The 21,177-nt window shown below is 36.4% G+C and overlaps 1 protein-coding gene across 10 annotated transcripts in view; it reads right to left on the minus strand.

Moving 5' to 3' along the window:
- The window catches only part of LOC125175786 (butyrophilin subfamily 1 member A1-like), a 101,476-nt gene extending 80,826 nt beyond the window's left edge, over window positions 1–20,650 (minus strand). For all 10 annotated transcript variants that reach the window (XM_047876635.1, XM_047876634.1, XM_047876629.1 and 7 more), the window contains exons 1-4: window positions 20,432–20,650; window positions 8,992–9,339; window positions 2,547–2,828; window positions 475–588 (exon numbers count right to left, since the gene is read on the minus strand). In XM_047876635.1, the coding sequence (XP_047732591.1) occupies window positions 475–588; window positions 2,547–2,828; window positions 8,992–9,339; window positions 20,432–20,498 (811 nt within the window). In that variant the 5' untranslated portion in view covers window positions 20,499–20,650. The remainder of the gene's footprint in view (window positions 1–474; window positions 589–2,546; window positions 2,829–8,991; window positions 9,340–20,431) is intronic.
- Between the last annotated feature and the right edge of the window lie 527 nt (window positions 20,651–21,177).

Genomic DNA, 21,177 nt, shown 5'->3' on the forward strand with positions numbered 1-21,177 from the left:
TCTTCTTGCTTTTGCTCACAAAGAAATGTTCTGAATACTGCTATACTGATTTCTGCCCCCTCTCCCAATATTAGAGAACAGTGGCATTCTGATAACAGAAAAAAAACATCCTAATGCTACACTAAGATTTCAATTAAATTATATTGTAGATAATTTGATTATCTCTGGGTGCATAAATAAACACATAAACAAAGCATTATATAATCTTGTTTCTGAACCCACAAATTTAAGTGTCAGTTCATAAACAAACCAAGCATGTTTTTTTTTCCTTGATGAAGTAATTGACCTTCATCAGATAACCTCTAGTTTCTGACAAACATTCAAAGCCATAAGTTTGTGGATGAGTCTGTTCAGGTTTTCTTATTCCCAATTTTAAATTCTAAAGACCACCTACAGATAATTTATGAATTTTTTGTTACTGTTATATTCTAATTCTTCCAAAAATGAGGCCAATTCACCATTTTTTAAGTTTACCTTTGGCTTTTCGGGTACACACAAATAGAACACTGATTGTTGCACCAAAGGCCAGGAGAGACAGGAAAACTGCAAACCCCACTGCCCAAGGACAGTCCTCAGGAAACAAGGTATCTGAAAAATATAAAATTTCTCACTTAGTATTCAGCTTGCTATCAGAGACTTGGCTGTTGGGAACAAATCCCTAGATGTTTTCCTTTAGGTGACATTATGAGGAAGAGCACAGATTCTAAGCCTCATCTACCTCTCCCTGCAATTCTAAAGAATTTTGGAATCCTAAAGAGGCTTCAGTTTCCTTTCCTGTTCTTGATATATGGAGACCCAGATGTTTATTTTATAAATTATCAAATGTTTTAATATGCTGAACACATACAAATAATTCATCAGGCATCCATGTACCCACAATCAAAATTTAACAAATATTATTATATTTGCAACAAATAATTCTCTTACAACAAATAAAAGTCTAAAAATGCATTTAAGTATTTTTTTCATCCTTTTCTCCATTATTTCTGCTACAGACCCCACATTGACTTTGCCATGTGTCTTTTCTATCTGATTATTTTCTATATAAATATATATGTGAGTTTGACAATATACCAATGAATAGGAAGCATGTGGAGCTTTTCCAAAGATTAAAGGAAAAATTGTGACATCTTGGATGATAAGCTAAATGGAATTCATGTCTAGGTTCTTGAGACAGAGATTATTTCAATTCCCCATTTCTTATGAAATATGTGTCAGCTAGCAAATAAAATCTGCAAAAATGAGTATCATTTTTATATTATTTTATTTAATACTGTTACTTCAAAAGAGGTCCTGACTGAGTCACCCAGGTGCCCCAAAATGTCTGTGTAATTTTTAATTGATGATCTCAAACATATATGTATACATGTATATATAAATATATGAGCATTTTTAAAATGTTTTCTCTATCATGGTGTATGTGTTTGCTTCTTTCACATTTTCCACCTCAAGTTTTCTTTCTAACTAACTTAAACCAATGTGATGTCCCAAACCAAAGCACAAAGGAAATGTCATTTCACTTACTGATTAAAGGTGATACAAAAATTTATGCATTGTAGAAAAATATATTGTGGATCGGTATTTTTCTAAGTAATGGGGTATAAAAAATAGACACAGTATCCTCAGAATTTTATATTCATTCTAGGGAAATACTGAAACATATAATCAAAATAATGTATGAGTAAAGAGGGCACTTAACACAGAATAGCTTTCTGAGAGGTTAAGGTTAAATATAGAGGGAGCAGGAAGAAACCTTTGGTTAGAGGAAAAATAGAAGAAATGTGTCAATAACAGCCTACATGGGATATTGCGTGGGTGAATATGTTCTGGGAATGAGTGAGGGGTAGGAAGAATTGGAGGCAAAGGAAGACAGGGCTGAAGGATGAAGCTGGAAAGATTAGAAAGGACGAGAGATAAAGAATGTTATTGACAGGCTACAATACTTCAAATAAGGATATTTGTATATCCAGGAAGTTGGAAGAGATCACATGGGCAAACTATTTCTTTGAACTGTCACTTTGGATAGTTATTGGAATGTCTGAGCTCTTCTCTGCCTGTGCTATTAATCATAAGAGTTAATACTCATAACAACTTTATGAGGTAGACACTATGATTATCCGTATTTAACACATGGGAACTAAGCACAGGAAGGTCAATAGTTACTCACGACCATGAAGCTGATAAATGGCACTGCCAGGATTCAAATTCAATTTGAAAGATGGGAGAAAACAGAAAATTGTGAAAATATGCTTTCCCTAGGCAGTGGGATTAGGAGAAGTTTAGAAAGAACTTTGATGGTTTCCTCAAAAACGTTATTACTTTTTTCCACTCATGTATTCATCTGCATAAAGTAGAAGAATGACATTTCCATCATAAGAAGAAATATAAAACGAGACAGAATGTGACTTTTTCCAGGTTCTCTGCATTAAAATTTAGAAATGGATAAATTAGAATATCCTTCTGGTGTGTCAATCATAGGTCTTTATCAGTAAGAACTTCCTGATCAGCAGGGACTTCTCAAGATATCAACTTTGGAGGAAACTGACCTGCTACGGAGACGTGCACCTCCTTCTCCACACTGAGTATTAGGTTCCTTATAACACAGGACACATCTGCTCTTGAATTTTTATCAACTGTGATAGATGATTCCACATGAAACAGTCCATTTTCTTCTATTTTCTTTGTCTCAAAGGCTGGTGCCAAGCGTAGTCCTTGAAGGTCCCTCCATTGTACCTCAGGCTCTGGATACCACCCTGTGGATGTGCAGGTCATCTTCATGTCCATCCTATTGCCAGGCTCAATGTGAATATGAGGAGCTGTACCTGAGACTAGGAAAGCCAAAGAGAGACAATGAAAGTACACATCTCCAAGAGTTTTCTTTCCAGTTTACATTTTAATTAACGTCTATGAAGTTCATTTTTCTTATTCATAAAAGAGAGTTAGAAAAATAACTAAGCCAAAGAACTTTGGGGAAAAAATCAGCTGTATCAACATTTAATAAAGTACCCACATACTAAGCATGTCTGTATTGTTTTCCTTTGCCACCCTCCCAGTTGAAACATCATTGATTATATTATTTGATGATTCTTAAAGTTGGTTAGAAGAATGTGGTACCTGGGTGGCTCACTTGGTTGAGTGTCCAACTTTGGCTCAGGTCATGAACTCATAGTTCATGGGCTGGAACCCCATATCAGGTTCTGTGCTGACAGCTCAGAGCCTGCTGACTGCTCTGGATTCTGTGTCCCCTTCTATCTTTGCCCCTCTCTGGATCATTCATATTCTCTCTCTCTCTCTCTCTCTCTAAAAAATAAACATTTTTAAAAAACTAAGTTGGGGCGCCTGGGTGGTGCAGTCGGTTAAGCGTCCGACTTCAGCCAGGTCACGATCTCGCGGTCCGTGAGTTTGAGCCCCGCGTCAGGCTCTGGGCTGATGGCTCGGAGCCTGGAGCCTGTTTCTGATTCTGTGTCTCCCTCTCTCTCTCTGCCCCTCCCCCGTTCATGCTCTGTCTCTCTCTGTCCCAAGAATAAATAAAAAACGTTGAAAAAAAATTAAAAAAAAAAAACCTAAGTTGAGTGGAAAAACACTCTATCAATTCATTTGCAGTCACTGAATTTAAAGGAACATAGGATGGTTTTCTGTAGCAAATTGGTAGTCACTTTACAATTGTCTTTTAATGCCTAATTCTAAAGAAGTTATTTTTAAATAAATAACTTCTCATGACGTTGGGAATGCTATGAACATCAAAGTGGTCCAAATAACTAGCTACAGGTCGTTCCTGAGCACCCGAAATTTTGTTACGAAATGAATTTCATATTTTAGTCAATTAAATTCATTCCAACTAAATTTAAATTTAAGAGAAATATGTAGTTAGTAGCTGCTATTTTGGATAGAACATTTCGGGGAATAATATAAATTTTAACTATGAATATCCCAGTCCCATTTAAGACTGAATGTTCCAAACCACCTTACATTTAAAAGTGGCCTTGATATGCTGATAGAAGTGTTGTGAAATGGAAATGATATATGTGCTTTATGGAATATTTCCCTCACAGAAAGGAAATACACTTTTTTCCTTCATTTTTTTCTCACTTCTCAAGGACTGGAGCACAGACAGTTCCTATGAATCATCTTAAAGGTGAATTTTGTCCATATGGCAAAACATCAAGTTGAGAGAAATGTGTAAACCTCACAGTGTGTACCTACTCTTCCAGTTCTAGTTCCTTTATCCCTGTACCACGGGAGACATTCTGGTTTAAGCTACTGTGTGTTGACTTCATTGAATAGTAGTGTAGCATTATGTACAGTATTATGTACAGTAACTCTTACAGTCTATTACAAAAAATAAAATTTACTAGGACAAAACTATCCTTGTTTTGTGTTGAATTTTGTCTTCTATAAGATATGTTCAAGTCTTAATCCTTAATATCTGTGCATTTATTTGGATGCCTTCTGTACATGTAATTAGTAAAAATGAAATTATACTGGAATAGATGGGTCTTAATCCAAAAGGATTATGGTCTATATGAAAAGAAAGGAATTTAGGCACAGAGACACAGGGAAACTGGTCCTTTGAAGATAGAGCCAGAGATTGGAATGATCCCAACAAAAGCAGAGGATTGCCTGGGCCACAAGAAGCTGTCAGAGGCAAAGAATCATTCTCCTTAGATCCTTCCAATGGACCATAACCTTGATGGCGCTTTGATTGTGGACTCTGGCTTCCAGAATTGTGAGAAAATAAATGTCTTTTGTTTTCAGTCCATCACATTTGTGGTAATTTGTTATGATAGTCATCCTAGGAAGTTTATGAAGGAAAATTATCCAATGATTTCTGATATTGCATGGATGACCAAATCCTTAACACCATTTGGTGACTAGTATATAGTGTGTCAAGTCAGTAATGACCTAAGTGGCATAGTGGTGCCAACCAGTGCTAGTACTGATACATGGAATTCTCAGAATGCAATGGCTTTGAGAATCAGTAGAGCATCACGCTTATGAGAATAGGCTCTGTAGTCAAAGAGTTACACTTGTACTTGCTGGGACTAGTGACCCAGTGTATCTATTGACTCAATCTCCCTGTGCCTCCATTCCCTTTTTATAAAACCAGGAAAAAAAAGAGTCTCAACACATGATGGCTATAAATATTACTCCATATATAGTGCTTACTATGTTGTAATAAATATTATTCATCTTAAAGAATTAATAAATTAAGAATACAAAGAAAATATGGTTTTCATTTGCTGGATCCTTCAAATTGAAAGGCCATCCATTGTATTTCATGTGTTTAGGCTGCTTGCTACGAGTTGAAGGGAAATGTCATTCAGGATGGGTAATTTCTAAAGAGAAGATTATATTTGGCAGGTCTTTGTAGAAACACAATAAATGCTTAATTCGTATCTGATTTTCTATAGAGAGAAAAGTTGTATTTCGAATTATGCTATTCTGTGTGCCTTACTAAATTTGGGAGCTAAGGGTAGAACACCACCTCTGGGTCTGGCATCAATTAAAAATAGGATTGGAAATTAGGGGTGTTGGGTATGGATAATTTCACAGGCTTGAAAAATGTGTTCCAAGTGCTGCCTTAGCCATTAATGTTCTCTTATGAATTATCAAGTGAAGACTGAAGGGTCAAAGTGGAGAAAAGTTTGCCAGCAGGTGAGTAAACTAGGTCACCATTGTTCTACCTTCATGGGTTTCTAATGGGCATACTTGAGACCTACATGGTTTCTGACATAGCACAGGCTGATTTTAATACATACTGTATCTATTTTGAGAGTCTGGGATTTGTATTGTCTTATGACCATGGCAGGGAGAGAAATCTCATAGTTTTCACCATTATGACACCATCTGATTATGTTACCTAATATCAGGGCCTTCATTTTTATCTCTTATCTCTTAGAAAATATTTTGGTTATGTTTTCAACCTATATTTGTGGTTGCCTTAATAGTTATTTATTGATGGATTTGCTTACCTGTACTCTACAACTATCAAACAGATAGAAGTTAGTGATGCTTATTGTATTTAAGTAGAATTTAATGTAGGTGTTCACTGCAGTTGTGGGTTCTGCAGAAATTCTGTTACCCAGAACCTCCTGGGTATTTAAACAGAACAGGAAATGAGTTGGTTCCATTTGACTCAAGATACAGAAGAATCTTTTCTGTAGGAGATAGTATAGAATTCTTGAGCTGCCTGCAGAGACTGCATCCTTATCAGAACTGATTACTGACCCTGAGAAAAATGTTATTCCTCCATGAAGGAGAGATATTTTAAAGAAATGCATGACAAAAATCATAGTAACTAAGGCAATCACAGAAAGATATGAGGTATCCAGCTAGAGAAAAACAAGGACTTCGTCTCAAGATCTGGCACAAATGAAAACTATAAAGTCACACAGCACCAGATATTATTTTGCAGTGGATATGGGATTGGAAACAAATGGATCCATCCCAGGATGAACTACACAAGCTCATGGATAATTCATCTGGAAGAGGTAAGAACATCAGAGCATTTTATCAATATAGGACTTTATTTTTCTTATTTATAATGAATGAGGATTGCAGGCCCAAAAATGAGATATCTCCCATTAAAATCAACAAAATGTGGCAAAAAAGCAGCACAACTACATTTTAGTAGTACAGAAGTCTTTTTTTGGGGGGAAAAAAATCTGGATTCTTTTTTTTTTTAATTTTTTTTCAACGTTTTTATTTATTTTGGGGACAGAGAGAGACAGAGCATGAACGGGGGAGGGGCAGAGAGAGAGGGAGACACAGAATCAGAAACAGGCTCCAGGCTCTGAGCCATTAGCCCAGAGCCCGACGCGGGGCTCGAACTCACGGACCGCGAGATCGTGACCTGGCTGAAGTCGGACGCTTAACCGACTGCGCCACCCAGGCGCCCCAAAAATCTGGATTCTTAAAAGCTTATTTGTAATCACTTATTATGTCAATATTTAGATACCAGTCTATTTTACAGTAGGCCAGAGGATGATATAATTTCTTAAGAATTTAAAAGTACACCTATTTTCATTAATTTCTAAAGTCAAAGGTTGTTTATGAAAATATTGTACTTAGTTCAAATATTAAATCCACATATTTGTACTGCCCACAGGAAACAAGAGAAAACCCAAATATCTTTGGATGTTGTGGGGTCTTCTGGGCTTCATAAAAAAGATGGGTGGAATGCATACTTTTTTTTAAATATATATTCACAGTGCAAATTAAAGTGCTTGGCACTGGGTTTTTGTGCTTGGGTAGCAAATACAACTTCCCTTGCATAAATGATTTGGAACAAACAATGAGTTGATGTATAATAAAAACTCATGTACAAGATATAAGAGATTCGGGAAGGTGTGTCAGTTAACCATTGTTTAAGCTCAAGACAAATTCAATCACAAGCATGATGTCAGAGTTTAGTGCCAAGAGCGTCAAGGTAGGAAATGCACTCTTCTAAAGACTGGGTTAAAAAGGACACATAGTGGAAATTTGTTTTCTATTTAGTGGAAGAGTTACTCTCAACAAGGAGCAAGTAAAGAAATTGAGATAAATAAATTGAGATGATTCTGAGGAATGACATATTGTTCATTGCAGAAGCAATGACAGTTTTCAAATCCAAAGCCCTTGATAAGAGTTTATCCAAAGTTTAGGAAATGTTTGTAGGACTTATAGAAGTGGATGTCTAACACCTGGATTGCTTCAGAAGTTACCACAAAAGAGTGAAAGATCCCTGTTCAAAAGGCAAAACTGAATGAATGAATGAATGAATGAATGAATGAATATAATTGGTTTCATTCATGCCTCTTAGTGACTGGTTAAATGTCTCCAGTACACTGAAAGTCATTTGCATACAATAGACACTTTCAGTGAAGAACACGAGTATACTTGCATAAAAAGCAGATATTCCTTAATTTCAGGAAGGAATCTCAGAAGGAGGTTACTATTCTTTCCATGATTCGTCAGAAATATTATCAGAGGATGTGTGGCTCAAAATGTCTGGTTACAAAAATGGTAACTCAAAAAGGTATTTAAAACTTACAGGCGAGTGTCTTTGCACATGCTCCCCTTTAATTTATGAATAATTATAGAAGAACACATCCCTTTATTGTGTAAACATGGATTAAGGGTTACGTGGGACCTATGCACAATTGTCACTAAATAAGAGGAAGGAGCAATTGCACACAGGTCAGGGAGTTCTGAAGGAAAACGTTTTCCTGCTTTTGGGAGGAAGGTCAATATTATTGTCTCTTTCATTATATTGGGTTAGTTTATATTATGTCCATTGTAAGAAAGATGATACAAAAACTCATCTTCTGAGCTCAGTAAAGGCCCTATAATGTCTATAGAGAAAATGGTGTTTCAGGCTCAGTGTGTGGTTGAATTACAGTCCTTCCTTAGTCTTTCACTCTGGCAATATAGTTTTGTGGGGTTTTTCTTGTTTTGTTTTGTTTTGTTTTGTTTTGGTGTGTGTGTGTGTGTGTGTGTGTGTGTGTGTGTGTGTGTTTTGGTCAATATCTGAGCAGGAGTGAGATCTAAGGGGACAAATTATGCAGGGATCTGAATAAAGAAGGATGTCATACTAAATAGTGAACAAGACCACATGTGACTGGGCTTTTCCCAGAGTGGGTAGCAGCAAGGTGTAGAAAACCTAGCCAGAGGGCAGGCTACTCAGATTCTTTCTGTCTCTTTTAACTCCCTCTGAAATTTAGAAGATAGACTAAGATACACTTCTGGGACTCTTCTGAGATAGAACATACTATAATACCTACTTTTTCTTTTCTTCAAAGAAATTATGTTGACAAATGATTAAAATGTGTTTTTACTACCACCCAAGAATGTTGAGGCAGACTGATTAGATTGCATATTTAACTTTCTTGGCATTCAGTCATAGTGTTTGTATAGATTTAGCCACCTCTATCCATATACAACACTACTTTAGACTGCTGATGGAAACAAAATAATACAATTTGGACAGTAGTTTTAATTGCAGAGACTCACCTGTGACCAACACTTTGAACTGTGCTTTATTGTAGAATGTAGAGCTTTCAAAGAAACACACATACTCCCCTTCATCTGAAGGTCTGATGTGATGGATCCTTAGGGCAACAAGCCCTTTGGTAATATTCTCCTTCAGGAACTTGGTCCTCCCTTGGTACTCTGGCATTTGCTGGTCCATATGATCCTGGGAAGTCCCATAATAATGCACCAGGCCTGAAGGATCATTTCGGTACCATCTCACTTCCATGTTCTGAGCATCTATTGATGGGTTGAGATGACAGGAAACCACAACCTCTTCCCCAACAAAGGCAATGACTGGTGCTCTTGGTCCTATGACTTGGAATTGCCCTGGAAATAATTTTTAAAACAATGGAATCATTACTGAGACCTTGACAAGCATGGTTGTGGCCATCTGATCAGTAAAAAATTAGACCAGTTTAATTAACATAGGAAATTGTAGACGATTAATGAACATATTTCAAATAAAGCTGTCCAGGGGTGCCTGGGTGGCTCAGATGGGTGAGCGTCTGACTTCAGGTCAGGTCATGATCTCATGGTTCTTGGTTCGAGCCATGCAACAGACTCTTCTCTGACAGCCCAGAGTCTGGAGCCTGCTTCAGATTCTGCATGTCCTTCTGTCCCTCCACCACTCACACTGTGTCTCTCAAAAATAAATAAATGTTAAAAAAAAACAAAAAATAAAATATAGATGCCCAAATACACTGTTAGCATAAAAGATAATACAGAACATAATGCCAACATGCAATAGTCATTTGATCTTAAAAAAATATATTGTTTTTCGCTTTTCCTAGGATTAGAATTCAAATTATATAAATCTCATTGTTTATGGCTTAAAAAAATTTCATGTGTTATAGAATATATTATCATTTAACAGATGAAAATATTGAGTCAGTCAACAATTAAATAATTGAGTCAATGATTAATGGATTCGGTATATGTTAAATTGCCCCTAAATACTTATTCTTTGTTAGATTATATGATTTAAGTATTCTAATAGTAATACCCAAATGTTTCCTTGCTTTACACCATGTATTATATAATATAATCTATAAAGAAATATAAGGTGAAACTATTAAAACTTAAATGGTTATGTTAAGAAAGAACATAATTCTATTCATAATATTTACCCAGTTTAGAACATAAGTATGAGATCCTGTCTACAACATAAATTTTCTAGAATTTTACTGTAAGTTCTCTCTGAGTATAGGCATAAAAATTAACCATTGGTTAAAACCAATCTTAAAACAATAAATTTTACCTGGCTTATATATTTTAAAAGGCTACATAATCTTTTGTTCCAATATTGAAATTCAAATATATTTTTTAAATGTTTATTTATTTATTTTTGAGAGAGAGAGCAGGAAGGGTCATGGAGAAAAGAGATAGAGACTCCAAAGCAGGCTCCATGCTGTCAGCACAGAGACTGATGGTGGTTCTCCATGTCAGGCTCGAAATCATAAATCGTGAGATCATGACTTGAACCGAAATTAAGAGTCAGATGCTTAACTGAACCACCCAAGTCACCCACTGAATATATCTTTCTTAAGGATGGAGGGCTATCATTCTGAAATGTAAACATCAAACATGATAGCACCACTTTCACTCTGTCACTGTGTATGTTTAACCTAGGCATGCATAGCTCCAAGTTCTAACTGCTCACATGTCATTAATGTAAGGAAAGTTGTACAGATAAACACACTAATAACTAAGTGAATTTAAAACAAAATTTACTGGGGCGCCTGGGTGGCTCAGTCGGTTAAGGGGCCGACTTCAGCTCAGGTCATGATCTCCCGGTGCGTGAGTTTGAGCCCCGCGTCGGGCTGTGTGCTGACAGCTCAGAGCCTGGAGCCTGTTTCAGATTCTGTGTCTCCCTCTCTCTGACCCTCCCCCATTCACGCTCTGTCTCTCTTTGTCTCAAAAATAAATAAATGTTTAAAAATAAAAAAAAATTTATTTTCATATTATTATGCTTAAGTATCAGTTTTTTATAATATATTTTGAGATATGCAAGTAAGGGACTGAACCAGCTTGGCTGGAAAAGTGGGCTAGGTTTCTTTCTCTCTTGAAACCTTACTGACTGTTCCATGATAAATTTCATTAGCAGATTGTTTACAATGTCATTGCAGTATTGTTTGGTGTTTATTATTATTATTGTCATTATTATTATTATGTTTAAGTTTATTTATTTATTTTGAGAGAGAGCATGAGCAGGGGACGGGCGGAGAGAAACATTAAGAGAGAGAATCCCAAGCAGGCTCAACACTATCAGGGAGAGCACAATGTGAAGCTCAATCTCAGATCATGACCTGAGCTGAAATCAAGAGATTGAAAGTACTTCTACCCTAGGTATATGATGCTTAATATGATATCAAATAGCTGCCCCTTCTTAACAACCTATGCCTTATCCATTAATACTAGACCTTGAGGCTATTACTAGTTGCCAAATATATTGACTCCTTCAAAATGGAAAGAAACCACACTCTTTGTGGCATTTCAGTCCATTCACCAACACCTGTTGTAGCCTAGGATACAATAGGGCAGTGAAAATTTGAACATCCCTTTTCAGGTAGTACAAAAGTATCAGAGTGGTCACCAAAGAAGGATGCCTCCCACCACTCTGATCCCAGGAACCTTCACCAATATTCCTGATGTGGTGCCATTCAGAGCTGAGAGGGATTTTGGTAATGGACTCCTAGATTGTTAATGTGGTCTCTTGTTTTCTATGAATCGACCATGTGATCAACTTCCTCACTCCCAAAGGATTCCCCATTCAGGCTGTCTCCTAACACATTGGGGTGACCTTGGACAACAGGATTTAAGGAAGCATCTCATCTTCTTCAGTAATAGTGCCTGGCCTCAACATTCTCTGAAGAATGATGAAAATTGGTCCATTAATGGGACCTTCAAATTCAATACTATTTATAAATTAGACTTTCTTTGTAGGTTTCAGGGAAAATGGAACAAAATCACATTTGGTCAGATCCTTATGGCCCTGTGTCACAAGGATGATCTGTCTATACTCCTTTACGGGGCCTAAAGACAACTTCTTCTTACCCATTTGCATCAGTTCTTCTACTTCTGTTAATTCACCACATCACTTGTGTTCTGTCATGTTTTCTATGCACCCCCACCTTGTCTCTCTTATAAACACTTTGCTAACAAGATCCTATACATGCCTGCTGTGTTTTTCCTAACTCACTAGCTTCCTTCTTGTTTCTTCTTCTGTTATGTGGGATCAAGAATAGATTTTGAGAGTCATGGAGGAATATTTCCTGAGTCTTGTTGTCAGTGGACTTTTCTCCTTCATTTATCTACTAGATTAATGGCTATGCTAATTGCAGCCAATTATCTGGTTCAGCTACCTCTGGACAGGGAATTTAAGGAGTATTCCCAAGCAGCTGCCAAAATTCCTTTTGTTTCAGGGAGGTTCCCGATCTCTACAGCTCAACATGGACTGCCTATTTTCACTTTTTGTTGGAGAAAATAAATGTGTCTGCCCTGACTTCTCTATCTTGACATGGGCTGCCTTTTTTCACTTTTGTTGGAGGAAAGAAATATGTGTATGTTCCTGTATGAGCTGATGAGCTTTAGGACTAGAAGTCCTCTTTGTCTGCACTCTGGGTTTTATCCTCCCCCAGATTACTGGTAGTGCCTCACCTCTTCTGCCTCCACCTGCTCCTCCTCCAGTTTCTGCACCACAGTGAGTGCAGTGTGCATAACTCTCCTGGACCAGTCTCCATGCATCCAGTGCCATTGGCTCTTGCTCCTTCTACTCTTGCTATCGAGGAGCAAAGAGCACCCCAAGCTGTTGCAACACCTTCTTATCAAGTTCAAACTGGATATGTCCCCAGTCATCATGAAAGGGCCCAAGGGTTCTCTTGGAATTAAAACTGCCCACTTCCTCTCCCCAAAGATGCCTCAGGTCAACATGCACAGTGGGGACAAGTGGATTGTCTCTGAAGTCGACCTAGGCACAACATATTCTCTATTTAAACTCATATAAGTTTGTTAGTTTAACTAAGGAAGACTTGCCTTTACAGTTATCAGCATTAGGGGTGCATGGGTGGCTCAGTTGATTAAGTGTCTGACTTCAGCTCATGATTTCACAGTTCGTGGGTTCAAGCCCCGCATTGGGCTCTGTGCTGACAGCTCAGAGCCTGGAGCCTGCTTCAGATTCTCTGTCTCCCTCTCTCTCTGTTCCTCTCCCAATCATGCTCTGTCTCTCTCTCTCTCTCTCTCTCTCTCTCCTTCAAAAATAAATAAAAACATTAAAAAATTAGAGTTATCAGCATTAAATATATAACATTTATTCTACCAAGGTTTACTAAGTGTGAAATAAGCTCATGTGATTTCTGTTGTAATTTGTCAGCAAAAAAAAAAAAATAATAATAATAATAATAACTTAAAAAGATGCTTGTTTCATCTCTCTTAAACTTTTCATGGATAATTTAAAAAACTGAAATAAATTAAAAGGTTTACACATAAAAGTTTTCATAGCTTTCAAAATCTTTGGTCACTTAAAATTTGAATTTTTGCTAAATTAAATGATAAAATTGGATTGAATTTGCTGGATATGTAAGTCTTGTCCAAATAATGTAGAAAAGCATTGATTACTGAACATAGGTTTGTGTTTTGGGGTTTTTCTTGCAGAGAAACTGAAGATATTTGGGCCTGTTGGTAAACATGTAGTATGCTTTATTGAAAGAATACTATGGAAAATGTTTTTAGAATTATACAAGGTAAACATGAATTTCCTATCTTAAGAATTCTGGAGCAACAGTTCACAATTGTTTCCTATTTAACTTTAACTGTACACTAAAGCTTCTAAAAATAAAATTCTGCTAAATGTAATGAGGACTGAAGGAAATAAGGGAAGAAACTATGTATGTAAGAAAAGATGAGTTTTTAATAAGAAAGTCATAAGGAATGAGGACAAATATTGTTGAGGGAAAAAGAATGTAATTTTATCCTAAAATGAGACCGGTTGTTTAGAGAAAACAGGCTTAGGACAAATTCTGAATGAAAAAGAAAGCTGTAGGACGTTTGTGAAGGAGAATCTTTGGAAAATAATTTTATATGTGGTTAAGTTTGAAATAAATGGAATTTAAGGCACACTGGTATAAGTTTGAAAATGTTTCTCCTCATTTTTTTTATAAATTTTTTTTTCAACGTTTATTTATTTTTGGGACAGAGAGAGACAGAGCATGAACGGGGGAGGGGCAGAGAGAGAGGGAGACACAGAATCGGAAACAGGCTCCAGGCTCCAAGGCATCAGCCCAGAGCCTGACACAGGGCTCGAACTCACAGACCGCAAGGATCGTGACCTGGCTGAAGTCGGACGCTTAACCGACTGCGCCACTCAGGCGCCCCATCTCCTCATTTTTAAAAAGACTTTTTTTTTAAATTTAGATTGCTGGTCTGCTCATGATAAGAAAATAAAGAAAGGGGCTTTTCTCTTTTGTCTACCCAGAATACCAGTGTTTTTCTTTATCTGCCCTGAAAACCAAAGCTTCTATGTTTTGTCTTTATCAGGTCTTTGATTACTTAAGGAAGTGCCTGCCTGGGTGGGTAGATAGAACATGGGACTCTTGAACTCAGGGTTGTGAGTTCAAACACCACAGTGGGTGTGGAACCTATTAAAAGAAAAAAAAAAAAAAGAACCTTAAGACTTTCCAATGTTGAAATAGTATAGTATTGCTAACTGATATATGATTTCCTAATAGGGTCCATTATTGTCACCTTGGTTAAATATAAATATTAGATTTGTAATGATCTATAACACTTTTTAGGAATGTGCTTAAAACTTTCTGAGGGTTTTAACAAGCTTTACAAGATTTAATTATACAGGAAGTTTTCTTTTTTTCTTTTTTTTTCAAATTACATTTGTTTATTTGGTATTTGAAGTTACTTGGACAACATTTTCAAACCAATAATGATAATCTTTAGATTGTATTTTATGGATAAATCTATAATTATTCTAGGAAATATATGAAATTCCTGAAGTTTCTATGTCCTCATAGAAAGTCATGCTTGTATTATTGAAATTTTGTATGTCACAGAAATAACCAGATGTCCTTGTCAATTGCATTATAACAAATTTTCATACAAGATTTTTAACCATGTGCATTTCTGAGGGGTTTTATTTTGTAATTTATAATTATTATTTGAGTGTTATTGCAAAATGTGTTTCATCTTCAAGAAGATTCATAGAAAGGATTTTTTACAAATACAAGTTTTTGGTATCTTTAAAATCATAAAACTGACCCAGGTAACATTTCTAGAACTAATGAACAAGCTGCACTTAAAATGAACAAAAATTAAAAACACAGAACTGATTGAATTGAGAAAAATGATAGAATAATCCTTGGTGAATAAATGGAAGCATTTAACATTTTCCCCTAACTGAATCCTCCAGAATTCAGAAACTCTTAGTGAGTGTTCTTTCTTCCATGGAATTTATAATTATTTGAATAAGTTTCATGAAAATCTGGTCTCCTCATATCAGGACACCACTGGAACATTGGTTATATTACCAAGACTTTATCTGAAGTGTAATATTTTAAAGAGACATGCATAGACACATATATGACCAGACAGCTTTAAGGAATTAAGGTTGATGTTTTGAAGCCAATAACTTCCCTTGAGAATATTGGCCTGATATCTTGTTTAAGAGTTCCCAGAAGTCTTACCAGGTGAGCAGAGAACATCACTTCCAGGGACATCAAGTTTCTTGCATATATTAGTTGAAATATATATCCAGGATAGATTGGATGATATATATTTCCAGGAGACCTCAAGAATAGGAATACACCAAAATATACAGATATTGTAGGCAAGTGTGATGACAAATATTGGCTTGGCTCTGGCCTAGAGAGGCTATTAAGAGTTCAGTCTAGATATTCCTCATAAAAAGTTCCAGAAAGATTAAAATCCAGCAAGATTTTAAAGGCTGTATATGGTCAATAACTATTCTTGGTGAGCTTATGTAAATAATTAACCCAATTTTGTCAAAACTGGAATTAATCTACAAGCAAATTAGCCCTGGTTTGGCTATCTCTGGAAATAAAGGTGAATGTAGAGAGAAAATACATGTTTTAATAACATTTCCTTTTGGATGCTAGATTCTAGTTTTCATTAATTATCTTTAAGTGTTTGTTACTTGCCTAAACTAAACAACTTGAGGTAAAACAGAGAAAATGCCATAAGAGTTTGCATATAGACTATCTTCTAATTTGTTACTCTGTGGGGCTAATAACAGGTGTTCCATGGACATATGATTATTTAACATCTAGACAGTAAAAAAAACTCCCCAACAACTGTGTAAATTAGCTGTCAACTTGACCAATTCCATGTGGCTGAGATAACAAAATTGCTCTTTAAAAGTCAGAACACATCCCACTCTATGGGGTTAGCTATGAACTTGTGGAGATAAAATCCTTAAAATTTGATTGGAGAATGAACTTGGCGATACCCTTATCTCACAGAGCAAATCATAGCCCACTTGCCAGTGATTCATTTCAAGTATAATATGGTTAGGTCTAGACATCAAGCAAAGAAGCTTTCTTCATAGTTTAATCCCTTAGTCATATTTATCCTTGGAGCCACCTCTATTGAACCAAGATTTCAAGTAGATGCTTTAGTCAAGCATACAGTGGCCTTGTTTAACCAAACCCAACAGAAAGTCACCCCAGTCCCAGCACATATAGGGAAATTTCTATTAATAAAAATAATAGAGTTTCTTTTTTTATTATTTATTTTTGAGAATATGTGAGCAGGAGAGAGGCAGAGAAAGGGTGGGAGAGAATCCCAAGAAGGCACTGCACTGTTAACACAGAGCCTGATGTGGGGCTTAATCCCATGAACTGTGAGATCATGACCTGGGCTGAAATTAAGGGTTGGATGCTTAACCAACTGAAGCTACCCAGGCACCCCAAAATAATAATGTTTCTTGCTGTATTATGCTAAAAATTAGATGGGCCACTCCATGTCATAGGAGGCCTTTCTCTTATCCTTGAATTATCAAAATTTTAACTGAATATGCCAACCAACAGATAGACTCATTACCACACTTTCCACATCTATGTAGTCTTTCCTATCAATACACTCAGGAAGGAATATATAAGATATGGGATGGATATATGAGGCTTACTCCCTTAAAACAACTAAGCCAAGTGGTCCTTTTATGCTGGGAACAGAAAGAACATACACTTGATTCATGACCCTATGGTACTCACCAAAGCAATGGCTCCCCCCCAGAAGCCTGGGACCATACCATTGTTTTGCCAGCAACCAATTGGTTTGCCACTGACTGGACAAAGCGACCAAATATCACATGGCTGGCACTTAACAGAACACAGTTGCTATTTGGGCAAAATTAGTGGCCATAGCTTCCAGAAGGCTGGATTAGGAGATGGACTATAGGTTATATATGGATACCTGGTTGTAGCATTAACTATCACAAGTCCAACTAATCTTCCATATCTAAAACAATAATCGGCAAGATACATATTTCTTTGGTATTACCATCTAGCATCTATTTTTCTTCCATCAGTAGTTTTAGATGTCATATGGCACATGGATGCCCTTGATAAATACACGATTATGGCCTTAAATAACACAAAATAGCTTTACATTATTAAACACTGAAGTAACTCAAAAGCATAAACAAATTCTACACAATAAAATGGCACTAGATAATTTAACAGCAGCATAACCACGAACATATGTCATTATTAAAGTGGAATGTTGCATCTACATTACACATTTTAACAAAACTATAACAGGATTACTTACTGATATAAATAACCAAATTGGTGCTCTTAAAACCCTACATTTGGGGTAATCAAGACTGGCTAAGATCCTGGTTGGATCTACCTGGTTGGCCCATACTAAAACATCTTCTTATCATAATTTTTAGTTTTATTACAGTAATAATCTTGAAATGTTGTATTTTTCACTTTGTTGTCTCCTATTATTGAGATACACACAACCTGTTCCTGTATCCTTTACCCATCAAATGGTCCTCTACTTGAAACAAATTCACCCTGAGGGCCACTCTAGACACTAAAGCAATAGCCTTCTGTAATGATTACTTGGAGAACAGATAGTGACCAATTTTAGTCCATATGTAGTGACATCTCTACAATCCTTGTCAGGTTGCAGGTTGAAGAAGTTACAGATGATAAGTCCTTTGTCCTTCAAAAACCTTAATGATTTAAGCAATGAAAATTGGTCAGAGGGAAATGATGACAGCTAGAAGCAGAAAAATGTTCACCTTTAACCAAGAGAGCTTAGCTATGGCCTGCATAGTTGCAATAAGGATCAAATATGTGTTGGTTGCTACATTCTTAAAGAGAGTCATGACTGCCTGTGCATCTCATGAAAGTTAATATGGAGCTGAATGATATTCACCAGGGAAATCTTGCAAAAGTAATTTTGTGAGTAGAAATTTGAAGAAAATACTTATGACTCAGTGTACTTATACTCAAAATACTTATACTCAGTGTAGACCCTTTCCCCTTTGAGCACTAAGCATATAAACAGCAGCTTCATACAGAAAAAGTGCAGCTCTTTCTGCCCATGGGTCCTGTCCCCATGCTACATAAATGAACTTAAATAAGCTTCAATGTAAAATGTCTAAAATTTCTTTCTTGAGTGCCATGCTCAATGATCCTGCAACATGCTTAACAGAACATTTTACCTACTCCCCTAACAAAAACTGCATCCCACTTCTCCTTTTTTGCAATTAAAGAGAAATTCACATTTGGCAAGATTCATAAGTAGTAAAGATCTGCTAGAACATAGGATGTATACTTGACAATATTGTACTATGTGCACTTAGAAATTTGTTAAGAGGGATAACTCAAGTGTTATTCACACACACATACACACACACACATACACACACATACACATTTAAAATAACAGCATAGCAGGAAGAAAATTCTAGATCTATTGATTAACTTGATTGTGGTGATTTTTACACAAGGGTTTGCATTTGTATTGTAAATTTTCACATGTTACCGTTTCCTGATGCCTCAACATGCCAACAGATTTGGGAGCACTTTTCCTAGGTGACCACAAGCACCACTGTGATACGATGACCTTTGCCACAAATTCCCCGTCTTGCCCTTGTCAGACTATGGCCTTTTGATATTCAAATGCAGAAATTTATTTGTGCCTTTTATTTATGGATCCCACCTTGATTCCAATAACAATACTTGCCAATGAGCTTTCCACTGTCTAGGCTCCCAAACTGCTTAGCTGACCCCCCTCCCCAGGCACTTTCTCTGTCTTTCTCAATGTAACCCTTTTCATGGAATAGGACTTTATCTAGGACATGTGAGAAAGACAAGCTTTGTTTTCCTGACCCTCTCCTGTATACCCTATAGTGGCTGCACCTTATTTATTATTTTATGAAAGGAAACAAAATAGTGAATGTCCAAAATTACAAATTGTATATTTTAAATATTTGAATTTGATTGAATTTGATTAAATATTTGATCTTTTTAAAACTAATTTTTAAGTAGAGAGCTTCACAGATATGATAGATTACTTTTCCAGTTACGGCACGCATTAATTTTCTAATGTACTAATTGCTTTCTTGTATTTTTAATAGATGATGTTTCTGAGGTAGTGGACTAGGATGCGGTTTTAGAATTTAAAATGGATCCCTTTTATTGCTTGGCAAAGTGTGTATACTTACCTTGTTGTTCAATAGCCCCTCTTTCACTAAAATCAATATGAATATTCTCTACAAAATGTGTTGATATTCCACTGTTTACATTTGAATTGAAATGGAATACTGTGAACTTCTTTCAACTAACTTGCTGTCTGGCAAGTGCGTGTCTTCTCAATTGTACCAATTTCCTCACAACACTATTTAAATACAAACTTTCTATATTGGAAGTAATATTCAAACTTATTTCAATGCACTCATGTAAGCATAAAGGCATTTATTAAGGCCAAAAGTATTTAATAGCCCTACCAATGGTCATGAAGGGCATGGGTACAACATGACCATGGGATACCAAAGATTCTGACTGTAGGTTCTGGCAGCAGTGGATAGAGAGCATCCCTCAGGGCAGCAAACTGAGTTTCCTTTTCAAGGCTCAGCTTAGAAAATGCACCACATAAACTGGGCAGGATTAATACCAGTATTTTGAATATTACTCATATATTATTTACAGTAACAAATTACATTTGCATAATTATATAATTTTATTCTAAAAAGTGTAGAAAAGGAAAGGGACACAGGAAGGCAGAAAAAAAAAGATAAACTGAAATGAGAACAATTCTCAAGTCTTCACATCTAGATAATGGGAAAAAAGCTGAAGTCCAAGGAATGTTCTATGGAAAAAATGACTTCTGAGAGAAGATTCATGGTAGTTAAATATAGTCATTCCTCTGTCCTACTCACCTTCACCTGGCCGGGAAAGCAGAACTGAGAGAAGAAGGGTCCTGATGCTCACACAGAAAGGCTGCATCCCAGTCGGGGTCTCAGTCCTGGAAGGTCAGACCTCTATCCTCACATGAGCTATCACGGGTCACAGTCCTGAAGTTTGGTTCACTTCTATTCACACCTTTTCTATAACAATGTGAATCTGATTCCCAAACAGAAAACTAACTTGTTATGCCAGTCACATAGGGGTAAGTGAGAGCAGGAAGTAAGTGGACTCTGAACAAACTGACTCATGCTTTACATAGTAAGGACCAAATAAGGAAGAAGATTAAAACAGGGTTATTGATAATAGGATGAAATAATCACCTTACCGAATGAAGAAAACTTTAACCCTAAACTCTTCATTTCAGTATCAAGATTGGTTTTCTGATTTAGAATTTGAACTACTTTTTTACTGTTTCAGGGAAAATGAAATGAGTGAGATTCAAGTTGTCTTACTTGGCAGAAGGCAAGCATGAGCAGTGTCACATAATGCAGACAGAAGCTCTGTTTACAAGTACAGAGGTTGTGAGATGTGTAGACCTCAGCATCTGGAGAGAGAGGGTCTTTCAGGAATGTGTTTTAGCAGTGGAAAATTCGCCTTATTTGATCCTACATTTGGGAGTAAGCATGGGAGTTCCTGTGCTACATATTTTAGCCCTAATATACACACAAACATCATAAATGAAGAGTAAAAATGAAAAAAAAATAAACTAGTTACAAAA

The sequence above is a fragment of the Prionailurus viverrinus genome, chromosome A1, assembly GCF_022837055.1.
Source record: "Prionailurus viverrinus isolate Anna chromosome A1, UM_Priviv_1.0, whole genome shotgun sequence".
Lineage (NCBI taxonomy): Eukaryota > Metazoa > Chordata > Mammalia > Carnivora > Felidae > Prionailurus > Prionailurus viverrinus.